Source organism: Haliaeetus albicilla, chromosome 26 (assembly GCF_947461875.1).
Source record: "Haliaeetus albicilla chromosome 26, bHalAlb1.1, whole genome shotgun sequence".
Lineage (NCBI taxonomy): Eukaryota > Metazoa > Chordata > Aves > Accipitriformes > Accipitridae > Haliaeetus > Haliaeetus albicilla.
This window is the reverse complement of record NC_091508.1, coordinates 4,186,033-4,212,370: the sequence shown is the minus strand read 5'-3', so window position 1 is coordinate 4,212,370 and position 26,338 is coordinate 4,186,033. Positions and strand designations below refer to the sequence as shown.

The 26,338-nt window shown below is 56.0% G+C and overlaps 2 protein-coding genes across 2 annotated transcripts; one reads left to right on the top strand and one right to left on the bottom strand.

The window, feature by feature from the left end:
* Positions 1 to 3,814: 3,814 nt before the first annotated feature.
* On the top strand, positions 3,815 to 8,353 carry BTG2 (BTG anti-proliferation factor 2). Its single transcript, XM_069771771.1, has 2 exons — positions 3,815 to 4,047; positions 5,092 to 8,353. Exons 1-2 carry the CDS (start codon positions 3,885 to 3,887, stop codon positions 5,430 to 5,432), a joined length of 504 nt encoding a protein of 167 aa, XP_069627872.1. The 5' UTR covers positions 3,815 to 3,884; the 3' UTR covers positions 5,433 to 8,353.
* Positions 8,354 to 18,643: 10,290 nt separating this feature from the next.
* On the bottom strand, positions 18,644 to 25,742 carry FMOD (fibromodulin). The gene is made up of 3 exons (XM_069770708.1): positions 25,442 to 25,742; positions 22,062 to 23,072; positions 18,644 to 19,954 (listed from the first exon to the last, which is right to left on the bottom strand). The coding sequence occupies exons 2-3, from the start codon at positions 23,050 to 23,052 to the stop codon at positions 19,803 to 19,805; spliced, it is 1,143 nt and encodes a 380-aa protein (XP_069626809.1). The 5' UTR covers positions 23,053 to 23,072; positions 25,442 to 25,742; the 3' UTR covers positions 18,644 to 19,802.
* Between the last annotated feature and the right edge of the window lie 596 nt (positions 25,743 to 26,338).

The window sequence follows — 26,338 nt, the reverse complement described above, 5'->3', positions numbered from 1 at the left end:
GCTAAACACAGGGCGGAAACTAATCTAGCCAGAACAGCATTAAAACCAGCTCTAACTTCTCTTTTTAAAATGAATTTTATTTTCTAATTGTTTGTTTACTCTGTAACTCCTCAAAGCAATTTAAAAGCATGTATTAAGTCTTATGCCCTGTCTTTAAGACTGCAGTCTTCTTGCAACAGGGCCAGAAATTATGGGCACATAACCCGCTTAGAGGTCCTTGAGCTCCACAGGAAATCTCTTATTGGAAGGGCTTAACAAAGACAATCTGATTTTGGAGACCAGGGCCTGTGTCCGACCATATGAACACACACAAGACAAAGACCCTAAGCTGTGCAAACGGAGCCTGTAGAAAGACGATGGTTAAGAATAAGTGGAAGATCTGAATTTGGAGAATGGGGCCACCACTTCATCCACTTGCAGAGCAGGGGGGACCAGGGGAACCTGCTTGCCAAGGTTAGATCATCATCAGCACTTAACGAACACTGTTAGCCCTAATGGCAAATAAACCTGCACTTGCTATTCTTGGCAGGCTGGAGGACAGAAGACCTCTTGCTACAATTATTGTCCAGTGACTCAGGACTGGATGATACCATCCAAGTACTTTTTAATGTGACCCTTCTGTTGGATGGGAGAAACAAGCCCTTTTCCCTGCTCTCAGCTTGTCTGGTTAGATTTCAAGCTCTGCTCAGACCTCCTGTGCTTTACTACAGTAGAAAAGTTGAGGGTTTATTTTTGCTTTGGCTTTTACTGATATATTTGTATAAAGGTCTTCTACCAGGATGGTTTTGCTTGCTTCCTAATTTTCTGCTGATTATGACTGTACCCACGCGCTGTGAGCGTGTCTGCTGGCTGACAATACAGGTGTGTTTAAAGTAATGAAGCTGTGTGTGGACAGGCTCGGGCTGTGTGTTTATGCAGCCTCTTCCAGGGGCCTCTGGCTGCTGCTACAGTATACCCTCCCCTTACATTGTGCTGTGCTCTGGGTTTCACATGCACCCATGTGCTCTTTCATGTGTGTTGCTGACTTAAAAAAAGTCCTTAGACTTTAATCCTTGGGTTTATTTGAAAGCTTACAAAGGCAAATCTGTTTTATAGCAAGAGATTTGCTTGATTCCTTGTGCTCTGCGGATGAATGGAGTGGCAGATGGAGCGGGGAGGGGAGGACTCGGGGACCCCTTGGCTCTATCTTCTTGCTAGCTTGACCCTGTGCCTGCTGCCCAAAGCGCCTTCTTTTTAGCTATGCAGAACACAAAATGGGGTCAATACAAGCCTCTGCTTGGGCAGTATCTGTTATATCCACCTCTTCTATGATTTCAAAAGCTATTTTCTTACTCTTTGCTCTGGCTTGTTGGTTATGCATTGCTACACAGCCATCATCTCGTGCTTCAGAAGGTGTGAAATCCCATGTATAGTGTGTGCACGTGGGAATGGCAGAGGCGCGAATAAAATGAGCTGCAGACTCTGGAAGCAAAAGGACTCAAAAAATCCTATTATACCCTTGAGTCAAGGGAAATAATTGTGAGTTTTGAGACCTGCTGTATAAAGAGGTGCTGGAAAGCCTCCCCCCGACTTGCCACACAAACTGCCCTCTTTTGAGGGGGACAGGCAGGGCAGTGCTCTCGCTACCCCTTGCCAAGAGCAATGCCCAAGTGGGACAGGATCCGGAGCGGTTCGATAAGAGCCGTGATAAGGTGGAGCCGTGCTGGCAGGCTGTGTGCCGGCAGGCGCACGCTCCTCCTTATCAGGGAGCACCGCGGCGAAAGCGCTGTGCCAGCGACGGGAGCGGCACTGTGGGAACCAGTGATGGCTCAGCCTCTGTGGGGCTGCTCCTCGGGCAGAGGCAAACCCAGATGATCTAATTCCCTGCCTCGGTTTTCTCCAGCTGCACCCACTGCTTGTGGAGATGCCAAATGAGGCCCCAGCCATAGGAGGAGAACGCGTTTTTGCTGGGGATCACATCAGAGCTGTGGCTTCAGATCCTCCCCCGGTGCATGCCAAGGGAGGCATCTGGGGCTGTGAGACAATGGCTAGAAACAATCCTGGTTCTCTGCCAAGGAATATTCATTCAGAAATCCTGTCCTGTTTTGATACTAACTCTCTCATGGTTGATCAAAGCAAAGGCAAGAAAAGAGCTTGGCCTCCTACTGTTGCTTTAGCTTCGGGCCAGTTTCAGCAGAAGCTGGGCGAGTGCCTTTATCCTGGGCAGCGTGGCTGGCAGCTGGGCCAGCTGGTGCAGCTCCCTGTTTTGTAGTGGCTTTAAGGTGCTGCTTGCATCTCACAAAGCATCAGGGCCTTGCACCGCTTGCACCGATTCTCCTCTCCCCTCCTGCTAGGCTGGATGGAGGCAACCGAGGACGCTTGGTTCTGCTCCACGCTTGCCTTGGCTTGCTCTCCCTGCTCCATGATCGGACACGTCCTCTGCGTTGCAGCCACCTCCTCCTGGATCCCACTCTTCCTCCAGCCAAAAGCCAGGCTGGAGGGAGGCACTGGGTCCTGGGGTGTCTGCCCTTGCTCCTCACCTCAAATGCTCCTCAGGCAGTGAGATGAAAGCGGTTATTGTTGTGTTCCCCCTCATCTCCCTCACCTGCCTGGGACAGTACAGGTGATGGCAAGTTCTCCTTGCACACTTCAGGGGTCTCTGGAAAGGATTTGGCCTTGTCCAGGGAACAAGGATCTGTGATATGTCTTGGGGAAGGAAATTTGGTGGTGGAAACCTGCTGGGGAGAGGATCCCCTCTGTGTAGGGGGCCGGACCCCATCCTGTACTGAAGCCAGGAGGGGAGGAAGGGGCAGACATCAGGGATGGGTCACTGTTGCTGACTGCGCTGGGTGACTGATCTGTGTCACTCCAGGTCAGCAGAAATGCCGCTCCACCGCTGTCGAGGATGCCCCAGTGCCGATCCAGCACCCCATGCCCGTGCTGGGCCGATGCCCCAGCAGAAGCGTGCGGGACGCCGGGGCTGTCGGGGGCACCCTTCCCCTCGCACCAGCTCCCATCGGCTGCACTGTTCCTTCAGTCTGTTGCGGTTTCGGCGACTTGCCAGTGCCTTGGTGGGGACGAGCCTTTGCTTCACCTTCCCGAGGCGTCGTGTTCGTTAGTGGATGTGGCCCGTGAACTCACCCGCTGGCGGGGAGGGTTGGAAACCTGACCCTGCCGGTACCGGCGCTCCGGGGTTCCCTGCAGCAGGCCGGGGAAGCTGGGCTGCGGCGGGCAGCGGGACCGGGCTGGCTTCCCGCAGGCCGCCGGGGCTCCGGGAGCAGCCGGAGGGGCCCCGACATCGGCATCCCCGGGGCGGCAAAGGGCACCTGGGCCGATCCGGGATCTGGAGGGGGGGGTTCCATCGCTCGGGGACCCCTTGCCCTGCCCTCCCGCCCCCACGACCGCCACCTCCCGTGGGTCACCTCGAGTACCGGCAGCTGCCAGGGACCCCCGATGCCCCCCCCCCCCGACACCCGGAGCCCACGGGTGCCGCAGCCCCGGGGCTGAAAGGGAGCCTCTGCCCTGGAGCAGGGGGGTGCGGAGAGCTTGGGTGGGGGTGCGGGAGCTGGGGTGGACCGAGCCCCGGCCCCCTCCGCCCCCTCCTCCTCCTCCTCTTCCCAGGTCAGCCCCAAAAATAGCCCTCCGGTAACTCCCCCCCCCCTCCCCGCTCCGCCGCTATTGTCATCGCGGCGCCGACGTCACTCCTTCCACTGCGCTGAGGTCAGGCTCTATTAGCATACCGCGCCCTCTCGGCCAATAGGGGCCGCCGCGCCGATGACGCCTCCCCGGGCTGCCCTATTTAAGGGCGGCGCGGAGCCGGGCGGCGCAGAATGAGCCGAGGCGATCACGGTGTCGGAGCCAGCGCCGCCGCCTTTCCCCCCCTACCCGCAGCTCGGGAGCCCAGCATGAGCCAGCGCCAGAACCAGCGCCGCGGCGGCCCGCGGGCCGATATGGTACCCGAGATCGCCGCCGCCGTGGGTTTCGTTTCCAGCCTGTTGCGGACGCGGGGTTGCGTCAGCGAGCAGCAGCTGCAGGTCTTCAGCGGGGCGCTGCGGGAGGCGCTCGCAGGTGAGGCGCGGCCCCGCCGGCCGGGGAAGAGATCGGCTTATGCGGGGAGGGCGGTCCGGGGCGAGAAAACCCCACTCGTGTTCGTGCTCTTCCTCTCACCCTCGGGGCCGGGCGCCCACTGGTGTCCTTCTCCGGTGCCCCTCTGTTGCTGCAAGGACCTGGTGTCCCTCCCTGGTTGCCCACCTGTGTTCTCTTGGGTCGGGTACCCATCCGTGTCACCCTTGATGCTGGATGCCTATTTGTGCCTTTGCCTGGGTGCCCACCCATGTCCCTCATGGGACTGGCAGGCATCCGTGTGCCTCCCTGGGCACCCAGCTGTGTCCCTGTGGGGTCCTGGGCAGCAGCTGCCTGAGCCCTGAAGATGAGCAGATTCCCTGCTGAGGGTCTTGTAGAGCTCCCCTGCCTTCTCCCATCTGCTTGAAGCCCTCTTGATGCAGCTTGATATGAATAATCCAAAGCTGCTCTGTGTGCCCTGTCCCCTGGCCAGAAGGGTTCAGCCCTGTGTCAGTGGGGTTTGGCTCTCCCCTCCTGATGGGCATGTCTGGGGCTCAGCACTAAGTGGGTGGTTCAAGGGTCTCCTCCCATCTGAACACAGCCTTGTGATATCAGCCCTAAGAAGGGATGGTTTGTTTGCTGCTGTTGTTGTGATAAGGGGTAGTGACATCTCCCTGAACTTGGAGAATGACCTGGATGTTAAACTCTGACTGTGGTGGTTTGTTGTTGGTGATATGGTATCTACCCTGGCCACCCCAGTGGTCGGGACAAGAAAGTGTTGGGGTCCTGTCACTGCAGCCCCTATGGCACCATCCTGCCTGGGGTTTCTAGGACCCGAAGAGCTGTGCTGCTGTGCCTGGAGCAAGCAGCAGCTGAACAGTTAAGTGCTTGGCTCTGGAGCCTCTGTCTCATGGAGGCAGCCTAAGGAGGACTGGGTTTCCTCTGCCTGCAGCGAGGTGTGGGACCCCCTTGGGACTGCAGCAGGACACAGACCTCCTCACAGCTGCTGCTTGCCGGCTCACCACTGTTCCCTTCTCGCTTCCCTTGCAGAGCACTACAAACATCACTGGTTTCCTGAGAAGCCGTTCAAAGGCTCTGGGTATCGTTGCATCCGGATCAATCACAAAATGGACCCCATTATCAGCAAGGCAGCTAGCCAGATCGGACTCAGCCTACCACAGCTCTACCAGCTCCTGCCCAGTGAGCTCACACTCTGGGTAGACCCCTACGAGGTCTCATACCGCATCGGTGAGGATGGCTCCATCTGTGTCTTATACGAAGCGACTGCAACAAAACCTGTGAGCTCCTATGGGATGCTTACCTGTAAGAACCAGATGATGTTAGGTCGTACCAGTCCTTCCAAAAACTACATCATGACTGTCTCCAGCTAAATACTCCTCTTGTCCTTACACTGCCAAGACACAGGCTACTGTATACCTCACCTGAGGATCTATTTTTAAGATGAAGAGCTATTTATATTTTTTAAAAAAATCCAAGAAAATCCAAAATTAAAATATCGGGCACCGCTTTGAACAGAAGCGGTGTTCTAGGTGCCTTTTTTAAAGCTGTTGCAAGCTTGTGAGTTTTTATTATGAAGCCGATATCTACCTAATTAGTGTTGGATGGCAATTTTGGGCTGGCTTGCTCACTTGGGCAGCTTGGAATGGAGGATGAGGGGGAAGAGCCAGGCTGGGAAGTGTGGCTTGGTGGTGGGAAATGTCTGTGTCACCTTCTCACCATTCTGGTACCCAGCAGTATTGCTGTATTGCCAAGTATTGCAATACTGTTGGAGAAGGGACGAAGGAGCTGCTGTCTTTTCTCCACTAACTTCTTCACTCCCCAGCTGGTCTGATCTCTCTGGGGCCTGGATATAGTGTTTGGGGGAATCTGCCTCAGGTCTGGGTGATGCCAGGGACCATGGGGTCCTTCTCCTTTGCTCTTGCACATCTCCTGTGGACTCACTCCGTGAGTATTGCAGCTCTGCTCTGCCCCACTCCCAGCACAAAGTGAGGGTGAGCATGGCCTGTCTCCAATCCCTTCATCTTTCCTGTCTGCTGTTGGACTGAAAGGGGCCACCTGGGTATTGGTGTCTTGTGAAGTGGAGCAAGGCAGAGATGCACCGGGGGTCAGGCTGTGCAGAGAATGTCCCCAAGCTGAATGTTGCAGCTACTGTGGTGGCACTGTGGTACTGTTCGTTCCTGGTGCTCCCCAGTACCTGGCTATCACCCACTGCTTGCTGCACACCGAGAAGGGTACTCCAGACCCTGAAACCAGCACTGAACAGCTGTGAATTACAAAGCCTTTCTGCTATGTGTGGCTTAGACATCAGCCGATGACCTGCTTTTGTGTGGCCTCTCTGTGCTCCAAGAGTGGAGTCTGGCCTCTCGCTTGCAAAAGTTGCCTAATCCAAAGCTGATGACTTGCCATGTCACTTCTCAAGAAGAGCTGAAGCAACTCGCCTTTTGCTGTAGAGGTTGGTGTGTGAGAACCCCTTTGCCCTATCCCTTAATCAGAAGGGTTGGGGGTCTCTTCCCCCTCCGTGTGGGATGCTCAGATGCTTTGGTGTCCTAATGTTACTTTTAAAGTCACAGCACTTCTTCCCTCTCTTCCTCCTCTGTGTGATCAGCATGTGGCTGTCCCTGTCTCCACTGATAACTTGGTAAGGGGCATCGTTTGGTTCCAATCTCTTGGTACATAACTGTTTTGCACAATTAATGCCTGGTCCTGTGCTCTGTCTATTCAAGCAAAACTCCTCTTGGAGTCCCAGTGGTACTTGTTTTCAGGGAGACTTTGCCCAAGTGTTGTTCAGGATTTGGCCCTTAAACTGCTCTGGCTAACTGCAAATGGGGTGGGAGCTGAAAGTGCCGTCCCAGGAACTTCACCTACCTGTTGGGAATGAGCCTTTACCAGGATGTTCTATGTCTGTTGCCTTTTTACTAACCAGCTGGTGCTCCTCCAGTGATCCTGGGAGAAGTGATTGAAAAAGCAGGGCATTGACATGGCTGTTTGTAATGAAACTTTCCCAGATTTGTCTCAGCACACTTTTTTTACCTTCCTCTTTTCTGACCTGGCAGCTGACTGGCATAACCAGAGTTGTTCTTGCCCAGCCTTTGATGAATCAAGTTCTCAGACACTTGTGCAATATATTTCCAAATCTTGGGCGCTCTGGGAGAGGAAGGAAGCCTCCCATCTTCCACAGTTCTGAGCTTGTTTTTTAATATCTTAAAAAAAAAAAAAAATCAACACAGCTCCCCACGTCTGACTACTAATGTGGAAAAGTAAGTTCAGATTTTTGTAAGCTTCAAATCATGAATTCCAGAACTGGGAAACCAGCCTCAGATCTTAGATTCTTTTAAAATGTCAAGTGGGGAGTTAATTGTCCTTGAACAGTAATAACAGACTGTGGCTCTGAAGTTGCATCACTTCCCTCTGCATCACTCGAATTTCTCATGTCAGCAAAGCAGAAGCTGAAATGAAGCACTGGGGTTTTTTCCCGTGGTGAACTTGTGCAATAGGTGACCTCACCAAGAGGGGAGTACTTGGGAACTTTCAAAAAGCAAATTCCCTTTTCCTTGAAAAGGGATCTTGGTGCTTTTTGGAGTCCTCACTTAACCTGCTTACATGGAAAGCTCACGATGAGAACTGCATCCAGGATAAGCATCGTTTGCTTTGCTTGCTGGACTCCTTGGCTGGATGTGGAGTTTCCTGAAGGCTGTTACTTCCTTGTGTTGTAATTTATCATGATCAAAGCGGTCTTAAGATTTACCCCCCACTTTCACTCTGTTCCCTTGCTCTTACCAGAAAAGTTTTTCAGGAACAACAGCCCACACCAAAGGAATACACTATAATTATTCTTAACATGCCCCCACTTCCAGAACCAAAATAGCCAAGTCTCATTCTTTTGTCCCTGGTGTGGAGGAGTCTAATGTTAAAGGTGTCTGTGTTTAGCTTCAAAACCAACCAAATTTGGGTATAATCCATTTCTCTCTTGTAGCTGGTTACATGTAAAAGCTGTGAATTAATGTGCTCTGTTGCCTTCTGCCTACAAGCCTGATACTCAACTGCAGAGCTGAATGGTGTGTATTTTGAGACAGTGTATTTGAGGGGTTTCCTGTAATTTTTTTAACAAGCTGGACTGTTGAACGGGACCTGCTTTTTGTATTTGGTGAAAATGATAGAAAGTTTGTAAGCTACACTTGGAGGAGGGAGTGGATGGTTACTAATTGTATAGTAGTGTTTTTATATACAGAATGTACAGATCCTTTGACAGACGTATGCTTTTGTTACTTTAATAAAAATGTAGCACTATAAATGAGCCTTGTTTTCTTGCTGGGAACTGTTGTATGCTTGCAAAGAGGGTGAGGGTTGGGATTGCAGCCTAAATCCCACACTGTGAGTGCTGTGAGCTTGGTTAAAGTGTGGATGACTGTTAATATCCAGCTGTGTCAAGGAGGAGGTTTAGAAAAAAGCTGCTTAGTCAACATGCTGACTCTAAACTTGACCCTCTAAACCTGAGGAATTAAGGCTGGGAATTGTTCTGATGACTAATGTGTGGCTGTGGGTGTCCTGCCTTCTTCCCTGCGCTGACTGCTGCGTTCTGGCTTGGGCAGCGGTGGATTTATTCAGTGCAGGATTGTAGAAATCCTGTGTCCTGCCAGGGCATGAAGGTGTTATGTAGTCAACTGCCAGATCTCTTACCCAACCCTCAGAACAGCATAAATGAAGTCTTGGAAAGAAGCGATTGATGATCTGAGTGAGGCATGGGGCAGTTCCTGGTTAAGCCTCCCTGCCCCCACTGTCCTTTCAGGAGTGACTGAGCAGGCAGAGGAGGAAGGGTGAGAGATGGGATTGAAATGTTCGGGCGTGTGGAGGATGCTCTGGGCCTGTCATGATAAAGGCAGCCGGGGTTGATTCACAGGAGATCCTGTTTTGGCCGTGTTGAGAGGCTGGTGACTGCAGCATGGAGCTGTAACCCTGCTCCCTAGCATGGGGATGTCCAGCTTGTGTTTAACCCCCATCTGCACTCCTTCAAGCTGACCTGATTTAAGGACCTTAGCTGAATTGGCTTGTGCTAGTTTCAGTCCAAAATTCCATTTTTCTGGAGTTCAGGAGGTCTTGAGTTGCAGCCTGCTGGGGTCCTTGTGACCCACCCCAACCTGCTACTTGTGCTGGTGCCCTCCTGGAGCCGTGATGCCAAGGTGGGGGCACAGGCCTGGTCCTACCACTCTCCCTGGTGGGGGCAAAGTAGCTTCTTCCCCCCCTGCTTTTATCATAACATGCCACCTCTGAGAGGAAAAGCATTTGTGGGCTGATTTTGGTGCTCTGTCAAAGCTGCTCCTTTTTGAACTCATCCCTTCATTAGTTTCCATGAACACACCCAAATTGCTGCTGCTTGTGAAACAGGGCTGTTGGGGAGGAATGGGTGTCCCATTCAGTTGCTGATTAGCTTGGGAGTCATCTGAGTTCAAAGGCTTGGTGGAGTCAGATGATGGCGGCCTTCCTCCCTCTGGCTTGTCCGGACCAGCAGTGGTCTGCCTGGACCTGTGTGCTGTCATCTGCGGCCCATTTTCAGGCTGGCATAGTCCATGCCATGACCAGCCTGGCATGGTCCTGTGTGCTGTGGCCCGTGGCTGGCATTTGGGCCAGCAGGCAAAGCCAAGATCATCTAAAATTTGCGTTGCTCACAGCCAAGATAAAAATACAGCTCTTACGCCATGGAGGGTTCTGTGAGGAGTCAATGCTACCCGCACCGCAACCAGATCCTACCGCTAGCATTTTAATAGCTGACTCATCTACTATTTTTATTTTGCTTGTCATTTTTCTTCTGGTAGGATCATGATACCTGGTGTACAGGCTGGGTTGTCTCAGGGATGCAACTTTATCTGCCCCTCCAAAGCCTTTATCTGCCCTTCCTAGGCCTTTTAGTGCTGAGCTGCAGCTCTCAGCAGATTTTCTCAGAAAAAGACTGAAAGTAACTAAACCCACACTTGTCCAGTGCTGCCCACCTCCTGCCTGTTGAAATCTGGACTCATTTTCTGCTGGGCTTCTGCTGGAATTTTTTATTTGGGTGTATCTGGGAGGGCAGGGAAGTGTCCAATTCAAGGAGCCTGGGTCAAATGTTGTCCTCTGTAATCAGAGATCGGTGTGTTGCATAAAGGAGCGTTTGCCTTTGACGTGTCCTTGGTGAGAGCTCAGCCCTTTGCCCGACAGACCTGCCTGCTTCCCGGCTCCGCGCAGGAGAGATGAGCTCTGCCGGCACAGTGGGGTCCAGGACTTAAACCTAGAGAGTATCCCTTCTAGGTGGGATAAGTTACTGCCGCAAAAATCCTGCTGCAGGGAGGAAGGGCAGCATGGGTGATGCTGTCTTTCAGGGGAAAATGCTCTCCTCCTGTCCCAGCAGTCTGGAAGGGCGTTTAATGCCTATTTAGAGTAAAAAGGCATGTCCTGTCCCCTGCACTGATGTGTTGTCCGCCTGCTATCTGTGCAAGTCTTCCTAGCTGTGTGCATGCTGTAGCAGTGCTGTCAGTCCTTCCTCGCAGGAGCTGGGGCAGTTTTGGGGGCTGGTCTGTTGGTGAAACACAGATTTTGCAAAGCCCAAATCAGCTGTGAGGAATGTCCTGACCCAGTGGTAACAACCGCCCCAGGATGGGGTCCCCCCGGGTCCATGAGGATACTTTGGTTGGCTCACGGCAAAATGTTTGTTTGATTTTTTTGTGTGTTTCTGTGCTCCTCTTTCCTGGGGTCCCTTTAGCAGAAATTGGGCATTTCTGTTCTAAGTTATCAGAAAAGCAACATTGGCATTTACGATGCAAAACGGCTGGTTGGGGTTATTTCTGCCCTTCCCACAGAAACCAGATCTCATCCCCCGCCAGTCCTGGTATTACTGTCGTGCCTCGAAGCTTTTACCTCCTGCCCACTCTGAAGCTGGGAAGAGAGCTGAACCCCTTCGAAATGGTGGCAAATGGGACAGGTTGCTTAGAAGGGAAAAAGGTGAGCGGGGACGGCACCGGCATGGCAGCCGAGGCTCTGGGCTCTCCCTTGTTTGTCTCTGCAGCTGGAGGAGGGACAGAAGCGAAACCGGGCGCCACTGAGCCTCCTCCCTGCACCAGCACGTTAGTGCAGGGCTCGGCCTCCGCCAGGTGCTTCCTGCCGTCTTTGTTTGCTGACAGGGTGATGGGAAGCGACCGGCTATTTCGGCTCAGACGAGGCCAATCAGGTGCTCGCCTGTATCTGGGGAGACGCAGCCGGCAGCACCCAGCCCCAGCCCTGGGAAAAGGGGGAGGCGCGAGCCCTGGGGTGCTTCGCCGCCTGCGGTGCTCCGGAGCCTGGGTGATCTTCCCAGGATCCACCAGAGCCGTAGAAACTCTGCAATCACGTGGCCCAGCAACGGGAAGATGGTTTGTGGGGTTTGGAGGGGTTGGTGCTGCGCCAAGCCCATGGTGCTTTGGGTTGCAGCCCTCCGGCAGACTCTGGCGTTGCTGCTGCTTGCGCTGACAATCTCCGGCATCGCCACTGTTCTCACCAGCAAACTCTGGCATCGTCAGCGTTTGCTGCTGTGGTGGAGTCCCCACACAAGCTCTGCCTCCAGCTCCGCACCCGCAGGGCTGAGCTGAGCCCTTCCCTGAGCCCCCCGGGGCATGGGCAGGCATCGGGTCCAGGGTCTGGGCTGGCATGTGGGCTCCTGTTGGTTTCTGTCCCTTGGCTGGGATGGCAGAGTGATTACTGGCTGGGGACTGCGCTCCCTGCCTGCCCTTCCTCCTGACAGACTTTTCTCCTCCTCCTCTTCCCTCATCCAGCTCTCTGGCCTCCCTTTGCATCTGCACGGTGGCCATGACCAGACCTTGAGCTCTCCCTGACCAGACCTTGAGCTCTCCACAGCCGTGACCCATCTTGTCTCTGCTTGTACATCTCCGAGCACCCCAACAGCCTCACACATGGCCGGCATCCCCAAACCAGTGTGAAGGGGAAGGCACTGCTCTGCCTTTCCAATCCTTGCTAAAAACTGAACCACCTGGTGGAAAAAACCCCCTCCTTCCTCCAAAAAGGTCATGGGCAGATGCGAGCGCGTGTGCCGCAGCCGCTGAACGCCCACTCGCCTCCCCCCCCCCTGCGGCGCAGTAACCGTCTCAGTGCTCGTGGCTTGCTGTGCTTGGAGGGACTCCAGCAGCAGATGGGGCGGGCTGTGGCATTGCTTAATGCTAACTTGAAATGAAAAAAATTCCTCCCAAACAACCACAAAACCTGCCGGCAGGCTCAGCCCCAGCCCTGTCTCCGCTCCCTGCCTGCTTGCTTCCTCCCTTGCCAGCTTTCGGGCAGGAGCACACACAGAGCGGGTCCTCTGCAGACCTCTGGTTTATTAAAAATTACAGCAGGGAGGGAGAGGGGAAGGGGGTCCCCAAAGGGGAGTGGGGGTCCACTGCCAGTGCCCTGAGAGCGGGCACGTCCCACAGCCCTGGTGAGGGGTCATCCCCCATTGAGGTGAGCAGCTCGAATGGGACAAAAGTGGGGTCCGGAGAGGGACAGCCCACCCTGGCCCTGCAGTGGGTTCCCACATCTCCCCGCTCCTGGGGTGTCACTAAGGGGCTTGGGGGTCCCTGGGGCCAACTCGTCTCAGCCACCACTGTGCTGTGAGTGCCTGGGTGAAGGGGTTCCAAGGCTGGGACAGATGGGCAGGGGGAGAGGAGCCACTTTCAGCTGCTTTTTTGTTTTCCACTGAGCATCCCATGGGAAGAGCCGGCCCCAGCCCCATCCCCGGCCCCATCCTGGCCCCTTCCACAGCGGCTGCTCCCCTGTGCTGGGGCTGGCTCCAACGCTCTCATTTATGACTTGTTGGGGGATAAAAGGGGCTTGTTGGCGGCAGTGAGCAACTGGTGTGCGGGGACAACTGTTGCCATCTGTCTAGTGGGGTGGTGGGGGGGCCGCGGCGGGGCCAGGGCCGAGCCAGTGCCGGGATTTTGTTTCTCCTTTCATGCACCACTAAACTTTGCACCTTTTGTTTCCCAGAGAAGGGCTGAGAGCTGGGGAGAAAAGAGGCCTCTGCGCTGTACGGGTCAGGGCAGAGCTCGCTCAGCTCACCGAGGGGTTTGCATACAATTTTTATTAAATATTATAAGAGTAATTATTGTTATTTGAGGAGTCTGTTGGTCTTGGGCAACGTGGTGCTGAACCTCCTCCATCCTCCCCCTCGCCATCACTGTGCCGCACCCTGCGAGCTCAGCAGGCAGAGCGAGGTGCCCCAACATGTCCCATGCTGCAGCAGGCAGAAGCCACAGCCGCTGATGGTAGTGGGGTGCGTCCCTCGGGGACCCGAGGCTGTGTGCTGCCCTGCCATCCCCGAGTGATGCTGTGCCCTCATCTCCAGGGGATGCCATGCCCCTGTCCCCAAGGGACACCATGCCCCTTGTCCCCAAGTGATGCTGTGTCCCCATCCCTGAGAGATCCCATGCCCTGGCAGTGGCAGTGAGGAGAGGGCAGGACACAGGCAGCCGGGATGGTGGGAGCAGCCAGAGGCTGCGTTCGCTGCCCCAGGGCAGTTTGTGCTTCCTCATGGAGCCCTGTCTGTGTCTGGGACAGGAGCGCAGAGCCTGGGGCAGGTTCCAGCCGGGCGTGTGAGTCTCAGCAGCTGCCTGGGTTTTGTTCAGGGCTTTGAGCGGCTCGCTTCGCTCGTCATCTGCTTTCCGCTGAGCCACGGCTCTGGGCCCAGCCTGGAGCTGGTAGCTGGGACAAGCCCTGCGTGTCTGGGGGAGTGCATTTCCCAGCTTCGGGGAGCACCGGAGGAGGGAGGGCTTGTGGGGCTCCCCCCTCTACCACGTCTCTGCACCAGTGGCACTGACCCGGGAACATCTCGTGGGCCACGTCTCAGCTTTGCCCATGGCTACTACCGCTACGGAGCAGTCCCTGCCAGCCCCACGTCCCAGACAGCACTAACAAGGCAGAAGGAGAAGGATTTAAGGGTGATGCTGGGCTCTGCACCCCAGGACCCACCAGCTCATGTCAGGATGTGTTCGGGCATCCCTCGTGGGGCTGATACCTGCCCTGGCCCCTCTGCAAAGGCCACTCGTCCCTGTGGGTATCCCTGTGCCTGGCACAGCAGTGCCCGGCCCCACAGGGAAGGGGCAGCTCTCGGTGTTGCTGCTTGGGGGACGCAACACCCGTGCGAATGCAACACCCGCTCCTTTGGGGAACTGCCGGGAAATGTGTTACTGGGAACCAGCTGGAGGCAACAATATCCCTAAGCCCTTCGCGTCCCCGGCGTTCCCAGCTGCCAGACGAAGGGCGAGGCCCATTTTCCCTCTGACAATGCCCTTTTACCAGGGAGTTTATTTCTATTATGGCACCGGATAAAACAGAAAAGGGGAAGGACGGGGCTGGAGCGGAGCAGCTGCCCTTGCTGACTCGTTTGCTGCTTTGTTGTGAGTTAAAAGGCTGGATTGGGGCTGAGACACCGGCCGTGGTGCTCCCTTGAAGCGCGAGGGCTTGTTGTCCCCCTCCCAGCCCCCGTGGGGGGACTCTGCAGAGGGGCTGGCTGGGGTCTGCCCTGGCAAATTCCTCTCCGGGTGGTCGGTGCAGACCGTGGCACTGTTTCGGGGTGCAGCCCTGCTTAGCCCAGGGGTGCAGAGCCTGCTGGCAGTCTCTGCTGAGCTCTGCCAGCATGCAGGAGCTGAGTTTTCCTTTTTCTTCCTTTTCCCGTTTGGAGTGACTTTGGCGAGGGGGTTCAACTCCAGCCCCAAGGCTGTGCTCTTGGATCCTACGGATGGTTGCGGTGTCAGAGAAATGTGCCCCTTCTTAGCGCTGACCCAAAAACCTGCCAGGGCAGGAGGACGGGAGAAGAGCAACACTGAGCCTGTCCCCCCCGAAACCCAGACCCCCTGACAGCAAGCCGGCCAGCACAGAAAGCCCCTGCGGCCATGCCAGCCTCCAGCAGCTTTAAGGCTGGCAGCAGCCACCGCTGGGGAGGGCTGGGGGCCGCGGCAGGGCTGGGGCATGGGGGCCACGCTGCCTTTTGAAGCAGAGACAAAGCCCGTCTTGATATTTACGGCACGTGCAGCAGGAGCGCGGGGCGCGCGGGGCTGCGGGACAGATGGCGAGTGAAACAAAAGGGGAGGCAAGAATGGGAGCTGAACAGATTGGGAATTTCCTGCCCGTCCCTCTCCCCCATGCCCAAACGCTGCTGGGGAGCGGAACCGCCTTTCCCCAATGGTCCCCCCAAAGTGGTCGGTGCCCTGGGGGGGACTGAACCCCACCAGCTGCTCTAGCCCCTGGGCTATGCATCCCAAAATCCTGAGCCCCCAAATCTCAAGCACCAAAATCCCAGCTCCGTTTTACTCCTGATGTGGAGCTGCATGAGCAGGACCCCCCTGTTCCTCCAAGCCTCAGTCTGCTCCTCTGTGAAATGGGACTCCGGCTCATCCCCAATCGATGCCGGGGAGGCGAAGGGTCCTGGTGATCTCCACTGACAACGTGCTGGGCCCCTCCCCGGCACCTTTTCCTGCTGCCTCTGCAGTTTTCTTATCTCTTCCCAGCAACGTCGCAGCTGCTGTGGGCTGGATCCAAGCAGCTTATTAATAATCAACTTTTATTGCTCGTCACATCGTGAGCACGTCTGCAGATGGCCAGGCGTGGCGGAGGCAGCCGTGACCTGGCCACCGATCCTTTTGTCCTCACAGCTCCTCCACTCAGTAAAGGTTTTAGGTTAAGTCTGAGAAGAATTGAGCAAAGGGAAGCGCCGAAGGACGTGACGCCGGGTTACATTTCCCTGGGCTGTGACTCACGCCAGCTCTGCAAATGTTCACATGCTGAATTTGAAGCACAGGGATGATGCTGTGCCCGGAGCTCACGTCCCTTGACTGAGGGGTGGCTCTGCCCACCCGGCCACATCAGGGTCAAACCCATTGCCTGCTGCCTTGCTGCTTTCTTGTGTACTTCTCCAAAGGAAAATGTTTTGAGGGGTTGTTTTTAAACACAAATCCTGCACTTCCTGGGGAAACATCCTCTTAAAGGGATGTTTGCAAACAGCCTGGGAAGCGTTTGAGCTGAGGTATGCGGCAAAGGGGAAAAAAAAGTGAGGAGGGGAAGAGAATCTGGGGAAGAGGCTGGAAAAAAGTGGAGATGAAATTTTGGGGGGTTTTCAGGGGAGGTCTGGAGAAATCCTGCCTGTCCCCGTAGGGCACCCTGTGGGAGCTGCTGGTTTTTAGGGTCTCATGCAGGGACAGCCCCAAGGCGGGTTCCCAGGTCCAACGCCGGTGGCCCGAGCCCCTCTGCGGCCATGGGGTGATGGCGGGGGCAGCAGGTCTGGCAGGAGCAGCGGGGTGTCTTTGACATCCCACCCAAGGAGAGTCCTTGGGAGGAGCCCACAGTCCAAATATGACTTTGGGGGAGCTGCAGCAGCTGGTACCTCCTGTAGCAGCCCCACAAAGCCTCTGTGCTCAGGGCACACCTCCAAGGGGGCTGGGGAGCTATTTTTTGGTTGGTTTGGGGTTTCCCCTCCTTTATGCTTTTCTGTGGATCTGGACAAAGCCCTGCATTCCCCCCTCCCCCTTCCCGGTGGGATCCAGGCTGCTGGGGGTCCCTAGACCCCACACCTCCTCCCAGCAACAGGAGGAGGAGGAGGAAGGGGATGAGGAGGGTGGGGCAAGCCCCCATCCCTGCTATCCCCACCACAACAAGGCAGTGATTGGGTGCCTGGGGGCTCACCCAGGACCAATGGGGTCTCCCCTTTTTTTTGGGGGGGGGGAGGGGGGCAGAGAAGCAGGGCAGTGGGTTGTACTGACCTTCTGCCTCCCTCATATCCACCCCTGCGGGATGCAGAGCCAGTGCCCCAGCTGGTGTAAATCAGCAATCCCAATCACCCTGTGTGGATAAAGCAGCTGCTGGAAGCAGCACTGGGTGGTTGTTTCTCCTGGGTTTTGCTCTGCTGCCACTAGACCCTACTGCCAGATTTCCCCCCCTGCCCCCCAGAGGTGATGGGCTGGGGCCTCCCTATAAACACCCCCTGAACCCCCAGCCCCTTCAGCTCCTGCAGGCTGGTGTTGATTTGGGAAGGAGCATGGATGCTCTGAGGCAAAAACCTGACTTGGGAACAGGGAACGATGTGTGCTGGTGCCTGGGCACCTCCCGAGGACTGGGAGGAGGGTTGTGCTTGGCTGGTTTGTTGATGGATCCTGCAGACATCCTCTCCTGCTGCTTTTGAAGAGCATGGAGACATGGTGTGGGCTTGGGTGCTTGTAGTCCTGTCCCTGTCCCCCTCCCACCTGGCCTGCTGGATGCTGCCCCAAGGAAGGAGGAGGTTGATGGGCTGTGGCACCTCTCCTGGGGGCTGATGGCAGAAAGATCGGAGCTGGTCCCAGATGCCAACAGGCTCCTGCATTGGAGCTGACCGGCTGCACGTCCACGGGGGTCTGGGACGTCCTCCCTCTCTGCAGAGCCCACTCCCCACCGTGCTGCCCTGCTGCCAGCCTTGGAGGGAGCCCGGCACAAGCATCGCTTGCCTCTTGCTGTTTCAGAAGCAAGGTCAGGTGTGCCTTCCTCTGAGCCCTTTTTTCCCATGGAGTTTCACCCCATGCCTCAGCCCAGCCTTGCCCAAGCAAGTACTGACTATGGTGGGCACCCCTGGGTGCAGGGCAGCTCCCAAACCTGGGTGCTGCTCTCTGGGGACATGGTCTTGGAGAGGGGAAGCCAGGGCCAGCCTGGACAGGACCACGTGTGACAGGCAATGCCGACATCTAGTGACAGTCCTGGGGTCCTTGGCCAGCTGGATGTGCAGGGGCATCCCCTCGGTTTGGGGTCCCCGGTCCTGGTACCTCCAGGAGGATCTGCATCTCTGCAGGGAACGGGGTTTGGCTGTGGGAGGTTGCGATGAGGATGTGCACGTCCCGGTGCTGCCCTGGGATGTAGGAGAGGATGGGGAAAGGGGTGGCCTGCGGGGATGGAGCTGGGTCTTCTTGCCTCTCCTCCTGCCTGGCTTCTGCAAGAGCCTTGGCTGGAGTTGGGGGGGCTGTCCCTGGCCAGGGCAAGGGACTAGGGCTGTTTGGGGAAGGCCAGCGGGGAAACCCACCTCCTGCACCCCACGGAGGGCCTGCAGGCTCTGCCTCCTTGGCTGGCACCAACCCAGAGCCAAGTGAGCCCCCGGTGTGCAGAGGAGAGGCCCACAGGCTGGGAAACGGCACTTTCTGTGCAACTCCAGATCTGTAAAAATCCTGCCTGTGTGAATTTTTTTTTTTTAAGCATCCTCCAGCTTAGCTGTTAAAAATAAGCAAGGCTGAAGACTGGAGAACATGAAAGCATCCAGAAAATAACAACCAGAAGTACTGTGCCAGTGGCACCACCATCCCTTCCCTCTCTCAACTGACACTTTTCCATGTGTATTTTTTCCCTTCTATAAATGTCCTTGCATGGACCCCATCTGGGATGTGCTGGAGCAGCAGCTCCTCGGTGCGAGGAAGGCGGCGTATGCACATGTTGTGTGTGGTACAACCACTAGACGGCAAATCCAGCCTGGATTGTGTCTGCAGAAAGATCTGGTCTGCAAGAAGGGAGGTTACAGTGCTCAGAGCAGCCCAGATGCTCAGACCCTGGTCTCTGCATTTGGGATTCCTCAGACACGTTTCGTGCAGTTACAGAAAGGGCTTTATTCGTCGGTATGATATCTACAGTTCATGCGTCGGTGATAGTACAGGTTTTTTTGGGTTTTTGTTTCTATAGTGTTAGCATGCAGTTTAAATGCGGAGGGTCTGGATGACCGCTTCAGCTTTGCAGGTCATCTCCAAAGCTCAGCTGCCCCTTTGGTTCTCAAACTAAACCGTCCAAGGAACCAAGTTGGGTGTTTTTGGCGAATTCAAACGTGCTGCAGATGCACATGTCACTGTGATTTTGGTTGGGGTTTTTTTTTAATTGGGAGACCCCGGTTGCCTGGGCAGGGAGAGAGCTGGGAGCCAAGCTGGTGGGTGGGATGAAGCTGGGTGTGGGGGGGCTCCCCAGGCAGCCGGGGGTGACGGCACCGGCACTGGGAACTGCTCCATCCTTCAGCCCCGGTCCTGCCCTGAACCAGTGGTCTGGGAGGAAGATGTGAGACCCCCCCCTTGGCCACAGTCCACAAACAGGCTGTTTCTCGGAGTGTTTCTCTCTAACCTCAGCAGCTGACAGCTGCTCAGCAGCAGCAGGAAAGGTTTCTCTCCTTTATCTCTGGAGCAGGAGGCTGATGGAAGGGGGGAAAAGGGAGGAGAAAGAGTGGATTTGTTCTTCCCCATGCTAGGTTGAGGGATGCTGGCAGCCAAGGTATCTTTAACCCTTTACTCATGCAGCTCCCAACTTCCCGGATGCTCCTCCCAGTGACCGCTGGTGAGTCACTTTAGATCCGCCGGTTCTGCAGGACCCACACCTGAACCCCTCCCCGCTGGGGTCGGATGCTCCGTGCCAAGTTTCGGAGGTGGGATGAGCTCTCCCCCGTCCCTGCTGCATCCCACCCAAACCAGGGGAGAAGGTGAATGGGGGTGCAGCGCTTTGGGGGGTGGCCGTGGTGGGGTCAGAGGGGGAACGGAGCCGGGACCTGTCCCACCCTGCGTGGTCGGAGAGCTGGGAAGAGGGAGCGTTCGGGGAAGAATGGCTCCTGCCCACCCGCGTGGGCTGGTGTTGAAGTACCCTTATTGCACTATTGCGGAAGCCAAGTCAAACTGTCAAGCTGCATTAAAATGGGAGTGAGTGTCTCCCCAGGAATGGGGGAGCCAAGTCCTGAGGATGGGGAGGGGGCCGGGGGGGGGGCTGGGCTAGATCTCGATGATGGTGGCACGCCGCAGGCAAAGCGGGGCGTCGGGGGGCACCGCGTTTCGCTTGATCTCGTTCCCGTCGAGCCGCAGGACCTGGAGCCTGGAATAGTTCATGACATCCACCACGGTGCAAAAGCTGCTGATGGAGAACTCTGCGGGGGGAGAGAAGACGGAGAGCTGAGCACCGGCTTCGGCCCTGGCTCTAACCTTTGCGATGTGACTGATCTTTGGGGAGTGAGAAACATCAAGGGGGGCTGCTCTGGAGATGGATCTGAGGGTACCGACCTCCGGGAGCTGGTTTATGTTAAGGTGGGCAGGAAGAAAATGAAAGCACCGCCAAATCACCAATTATTCCTGCAATTTCGACTCGACACCCTCTGCTCTTAAGCTAAAAGAGTAACTGTTGCTCCTAGCTGCGGTCAGAAGGAGCCTGTGAGCTTCTGCCTGTTGAAGGGTTTGGAAGCGGTGGCAGTGCCTGCTGTCTGCTGCCTTCGCCCAGCCTGGCTGGAGCGCTCGTAGGAAAAAAGCCGGGTGGAGTCAGAGGAAAAACATTGCTTTTTATTTGCAACCGCTTTTGTGAGGCTTCGTACGCTGCATCCTCCAGCCCTTGACTCCCCCCCAGTCACCGTGGCACCACCCAGGCAGCGTGTCCAGGACATCCCTGTCCCCATCCCGTGTCCAGGACATCCCTATCCCCATCCCATGCCCCCAGACATCCCCTCTCCCTTCATCTGCCACCTGCTGCTGCCAGCATCAGGCAGGGAAACTCCAGCCCAGTCCAGCCTGGGTTTGGAGGGAGGAAAAGGAGCAAACTCCAAAAATTTTGTGGAGGATTTGGGAGAGAAGCGACCGACTAGAGGGCAGCAAAGCTCCAGGCCGGGATGCTGCTGGGGAAGGCAGCGGGGTGCTGGGGGACCCCTGTGCCCACAGGCCGGGGGTTTGGGGGGCTGCAAGCCCTGCGGTGTGCAGGGAGGTAAGCGGGGACCTCCCGGTATGGCTGGAGGGGCACGATCCCGGCTCTGGTACCCCCTGGGGTGGGATGTGCCCCCCCACACCCCCCAAAGATGTTGGTGCTGCACCGACGTGGACCCGCAGCCCCTCGCTCCTGGGGGATGCTTGAAAGGTCAGCGGCAAAACCTGCAGCTGGAGGAGAAACTGCTGTAAAGCCTGAACGGCTCCACGGTGGTTTCATGGCATTTGTGGGCAGACGTTAACAGCTACAAATTTTGAAAGCAAACATTTGGGAATCTGTTCTTGTTTTTGTGTTTCTGTCGGTTCCCCGGTGCGGGGTTGTGTGTTTCCTCTGCAACAGCTGATGGCTGCACTGACACATCCCCGTCCCCATCCCAGGTTTGTTCAGGGGCTCCAGCACCGCTCCAGGAGGGTCCTGCCCTTGGGGCCTGGCAGGTGAGAGCAGCAAGCCTGGATTTTTCCAGGACATTGCTTGGGGTTTTTTTTCCCCTAGCTTATTTTTATAAATAGCAGCCCCAGAACAATCTGTTCCTTTTATTTATTTGTGTATTAAGTGAAGTGAATTTTAGTCCTGGCAGAAGATGCTGCGTTGATGGCTCTAATAACTAAGAGCTCCCGTCTGTCCCAGCCCCAGCAAGGATGTGCCTCTTGGCTGCAGACCATGACCCTTGGGGGGGTTTGGGGCCATGGGCTGTGCCAGTGCCCTGCGAGGTGGGGAGGGAGGTGGGCAGAAGGGACTGGAGAAAGGGGCTGCACTGACCCCAAGCTCTGCAGACCGCCGGGGTACATCCCTGTCCCCTGCATTAGCACTGGCCAGGGTGATGTGTGTTCCCACGTGCAGTGACCGTGGCTGTGGGGACCCCCCCACCTCTGTCCGCTCTGTCAGTGACCCCCCCAGCCTGTGTGCAATGCCAAACTAAAGCCGTAGTCCTTTCCCCAGGTTGTGCATCAGCTTCTACCCACAGCTGGTTTCTGGCACCTCTAACCAGAAGGTCCTCAGGCTTCTGCTAAATGCTCGGTAAAACCAGTGCAATGGCTTCGTGGATCACACAGGAGCGTTCAGAACCGAGAGCCTCTCAGCTCCAGGTGTGTTGGGACACAACAGGCCCCATTCCTGCCTTGCTCAGGGCCACCTAGAAGTCTCCCAAATTCCAGCTTCCTGCTCAAACCATTAGCCCAGGTAGTCTCCTGCGGGGAAGTATAGGTTCTGCATCCCCACCTCCCCATCCCTCTATTGCACCACCATCCCTCGCACCACCGCGCTTTGGTTGACGCGTTTCTGCTCACCATTGATTTGGTTCCCTTGAAGGTAAAGGTTCTCGAGGTTGGTGTTGACCCGGGGGATCTTCTGGAGCCTGTTGTAAGAAAGGTCCAGCTCAAGGATGCTGCTGCTGTTGAAAGTGTTGGTAGAGAGACCTTGATTTGTCAGGCTGTTGTGGGACATCCGTACATAGAGCAGCTTGGGAGAGACCTTGAAATAGTCATCAGGGATGGCGTTGATGTAGTTGTACTCTAGGTAGAGCTGTTCCAAAGCCATTGGGAGCCCATCAGGGACTTTCCTGAGGTGGTTGTAGCTCAGATCAGCAAGGATCAAGGACTTGAGCCCTTTGAGGGATGCTCCCATCTCAAAAATATAGTTGTGGCTGAGGTACAGGGCTGTGAGGTTCTCCAGACCCTCCAGAGCATTGGAGGGGACCTTGGAGATCTGATTGTAAGACAAGTGGAGCTCTCTCAGAGACCGGGGCAAGGGGTTGGGCATCTTGGTTAGGTTGTTGTTGTTCATGTACAACCTCTCCAGGTTTTTGAGCTTGGCAAAGACCCTCTTGCCCATCTTCTCACTGCTGATCTGGTTGTTGTGCAGTGCGAGCCATTCCAGCTCCGTGGCGTTGTCGAAAGCCCCCTCTTGGATGGCGGTGACCTGGTTGTTCTGGAAGTAGACGTATTTCATCCGGGAAGGCACGAAGGGCAGGTACCTCAGGTTACGGGTGTCACAGTACATGGCTGACGAGAAGTTAGGGGGGCAATCACACTCTTGGGGACATTGCCAGGAAGGGGCTTGCTGAGGTTCGGGGCCGGGCCCTGCCTCCGTGTCTGGAGCTGGGAGGTAAGAGTACACATAAGGGGTGTTCTCATCCTCATAGTAGGGCATGTAGTTATAGGAGGACATACGGGACTGCCGCATGTAGTACTGTAACCAAGCCATGTCTTCTTCTTCATTGTACTGGCCCAGGGAGGCTCCGCAGAGCCCAGCGATGATCAGGACGGTGGCCCAATGCATGGTGCTGACGCTGGAGGGACCTGGGTGGGGGGAAAAATGGGGAGGAAACCATCAGCAGTGTCAGGTCTGATGTAAGGGCTAGAGGCAGGTGAACTGCACCCCGAGGCCTGGGAAAGCAGCGGGGTTGGATGTGGTTGCAGCCCTGCATGGGGTTGGTGGCAGTTGGCAGCAGAGCTGGAGAACCAAGGGGACCTGAATGAATCCTACCCAAAAAAATGCAGCTGCAGACATGTCCCCTGTTTGCAGTTACCTGATCTTTCCTCTTTTCACCTCAGGCCTGTTAGAAACCTCCATCCCAGTGGATATTTGCTTGCAAAATCTTTACTTATGGGTATTTCTGTTACAACTGAGTCGAGGATGGAGATATGGGGAACATGGTCCCAATTTGTGTAAGGTGATGCAGCTCTGCCCCACGGTGCCTGGGATTCACCTGTACTGGCTCTGCACGGGAGGGAGGAGAAAGGACTCAGCCACTCTCTGGCCAAGCAGAGGAGAGCGGTAGCTGCGAGAACAGGTTGATGGAGCTCAAGGCATGTTTCGATGGAGCTATATTTATGCTACACTCACTGGCGACATAATTCGCTGTGGGTTTCATCCAGCTCTCCCTTCCCCCACGAAAATGCAGGATGCTCGTGCTGCTTGGGACTGATGTAAATCCTGGTAAACAAGTTCTGGCTTATTTTTGAAACTAAACCACTTTCAAGCTTAGATTTCCTGAGCTCAGCCCTGACACAAAAAGGGGCAGCATCCGCCGGCCCCTCGAGGCCAGTGTGACCAGGGAGAGAATGAGCCATTGCCAGACCCAGTGCTTGGACCCTGCTTGTGAAATTCAGCCTGCCGAGGGTGGATGTCCAGAAGAGAGCAGGGCTGAGGGCTCAGAGCAAGGCAAACCTGTCCCCGAGCCCCTTGGCTTGGCGTGGGCTTCCCAGCCGCCCCGTGCCATGCCCAGGGCGGTGTGCCGGCACACCGCGGTGCCGAAGGCAGGAGGACTCCAGCTACGGCCGTTCATCCTGACTCCTCGTCTCAGCGCTAAAGGAGAACGCAGAGCGGCCTGGAGCAAAGCATCTTGAAATGCCTCCAGGAAATACACAGGGCCATGCTGTTCCGAGGGGGAGAGGAGTCGCTCCTGCCTGCTGGCTCCTATATACGTGGCTGGAAGCACAGGGCTGTGGTGCTGCCGGTGCATCGCTGCCAGCTCCGCTCTGGCAGCCTCAGCGTGGGCAATGTGCAATGCACGGGCCAGCGTCCCTCCTCGCTGTGGCCGTGGGGTCACCCGATGGGACCTCACCGCGTCCCCATCCCGCAGCGAGGAGGGGACATCTCGCCTGGCAGACAAAGAGGGCACAGTTTGCTCCGAGGCAGCGGCTGCCCTGCCACCGAGGCACCCTGGCAGGCTGCTCACGCTGGAAGAAAAGAGGGATTGAGATGGCGGCGGGCAGGCATGGCTCCCTCGCTTTCTCCTTCTCTCCTTCCTTCCCTCTCCGCATGCTCCTGCAGCCGAGGGGCAGATGAGACGTGGTCCTCTGTGCAACAGGGGAGCTTGGCAGTTGCGAAGGAGTTTCTTCTCCTCCTCCCGCCTGCTCCAGGGCACTCTGCCTGCTGAAATACCAGAGCCGCCCTGCTCCGCGCAGGGGCTTCTCCACCCATGCAGAGCTGCTTGGCAGCCCCTTCTCAGGGGGCCCCTCTGTGTGGGGCAGGACCGAACCATGGGGTCCCTCCACTTTTTTTAGTGCTCCCCTTCAACATACTGGTAACCCCAGAGCCTGTCCTCAGCAGACACCGCTGCCCCCCGCTTCATTCGAAGGTTGCTTCTCCCCTCCCCAGTGGGCTTCAGCCCAGTTTTAGGGGTGGGATCTGAGCTGAGCGTGCCGGCCGCGAGATCCGTGTCATCTCCGGGTCCCCACGCTTCTGTGCCAGAAGCTGCCGGGCTAATGGGGTCAGCTCCTCGCCCCGAGACGGAGCAGGTTTTGGAACAAGAGGCTTCACAGTCTGTGGTCAACCACGGACTCTGCCCATTGCCCCCCATCGCCGCTGTGCCAGGCGTGAAACCATCTCCCCCTTCCCCTGCAACCCGGCAGACGGGACGGGCAGAGCTGTGCCAGGCAGGGGGGCAGCGAGCCGGCACTGCCCGCACCTGGGTCTCGATGGTTTTAGGTGTCCAGCTCCCGGCCAAGTGGGCAAGGAGCTGCCAGAGGGGCAAGAGACGTGGGTAGCAGGAGAGAACTTCCCTGCCACGGCAGCTCAGGAGCGCTGGCATTCGAGCTGTGCCACCCGTGTCGCTGGCATGTGCTTTGTGTGGCAGCCGCCCGCCCGCCGAGGCAAGGGTATGGAAATCAGGCTTCAAAAAAAAAAAAAAAAAAAATCATAATAAATATAGAGAAGGACTTACCAAGCTAAGAGCCTCCTTTTCAAAGCCTCGCTGCTCTTCTCTGGGATCTCCCGTGTGTCAAGCAGCATGTGAGTGTGTCTCCCAATTTGCAAACGCTGGTGCCCGCCCTAGATCCCAGATCAAATATTGTGCTTGCAGGTCACGGGCTCGGCAGGTTTTTTTGGGGAGTGACCTCCCAGCAGCAGCCGGTTTGCAGGAGAGACTGAAGAGACCCTAATGCTGCCTGGCGTTATAAATAACCTGCTTTTTCTTTCCTCCCTCTCTCTCTCTCTCTCTCCCGTCTTTTCTCATAGGAGTGTTGGCACTTTTCAGGCTCTCTCTGTTTAACGAGTTAGTGGAATCGGGGATGTTGTTTTTAAAAGGGCTGTTGTTAGGTCTCCTGTGTTTCTCATCAGGAAACGATGAGGAGGCCTCTGGACAGATTAAAAAATATCTGATTTTGAGGCGCTGAGGATGCGATTCTTAGGGAGAAGTGAGAAATTATCTTTAACTTTTGTAGTACCAGAAGAAGAGACGTTAGTGCCTGCTCTGCCTGCAGCCTGGGCTTCTTCCCCAGGAAGCCTCAGTTTATGCAGTCCTGCTATTAAATATTTAGGATAAACATTTCCATGAACGATAAGGCTGCAGCATCCAAGGTAAATAAATTGCCTACCAAAGGGCCACTGTGACAGCAGGAATTTGTCTTCAGCTTGGCAAGAGAGAGATGCCAAGCTGGCATTTCTGCAGGCTGTGCCCATCCGACCGGGATGAGGGTGTCCGTCCCCCCGAGGTTGACCTGGGAGTGGGTATGGGGGGACAGGGCAGGGAAGCGGGTGCCGAGGGTGACCCGTGGTTGGGCAGAGACACGAGAACTTGCAGCTCTCCCTGCCACAAGGCTCATCGCCTCCCAGTGCCAGC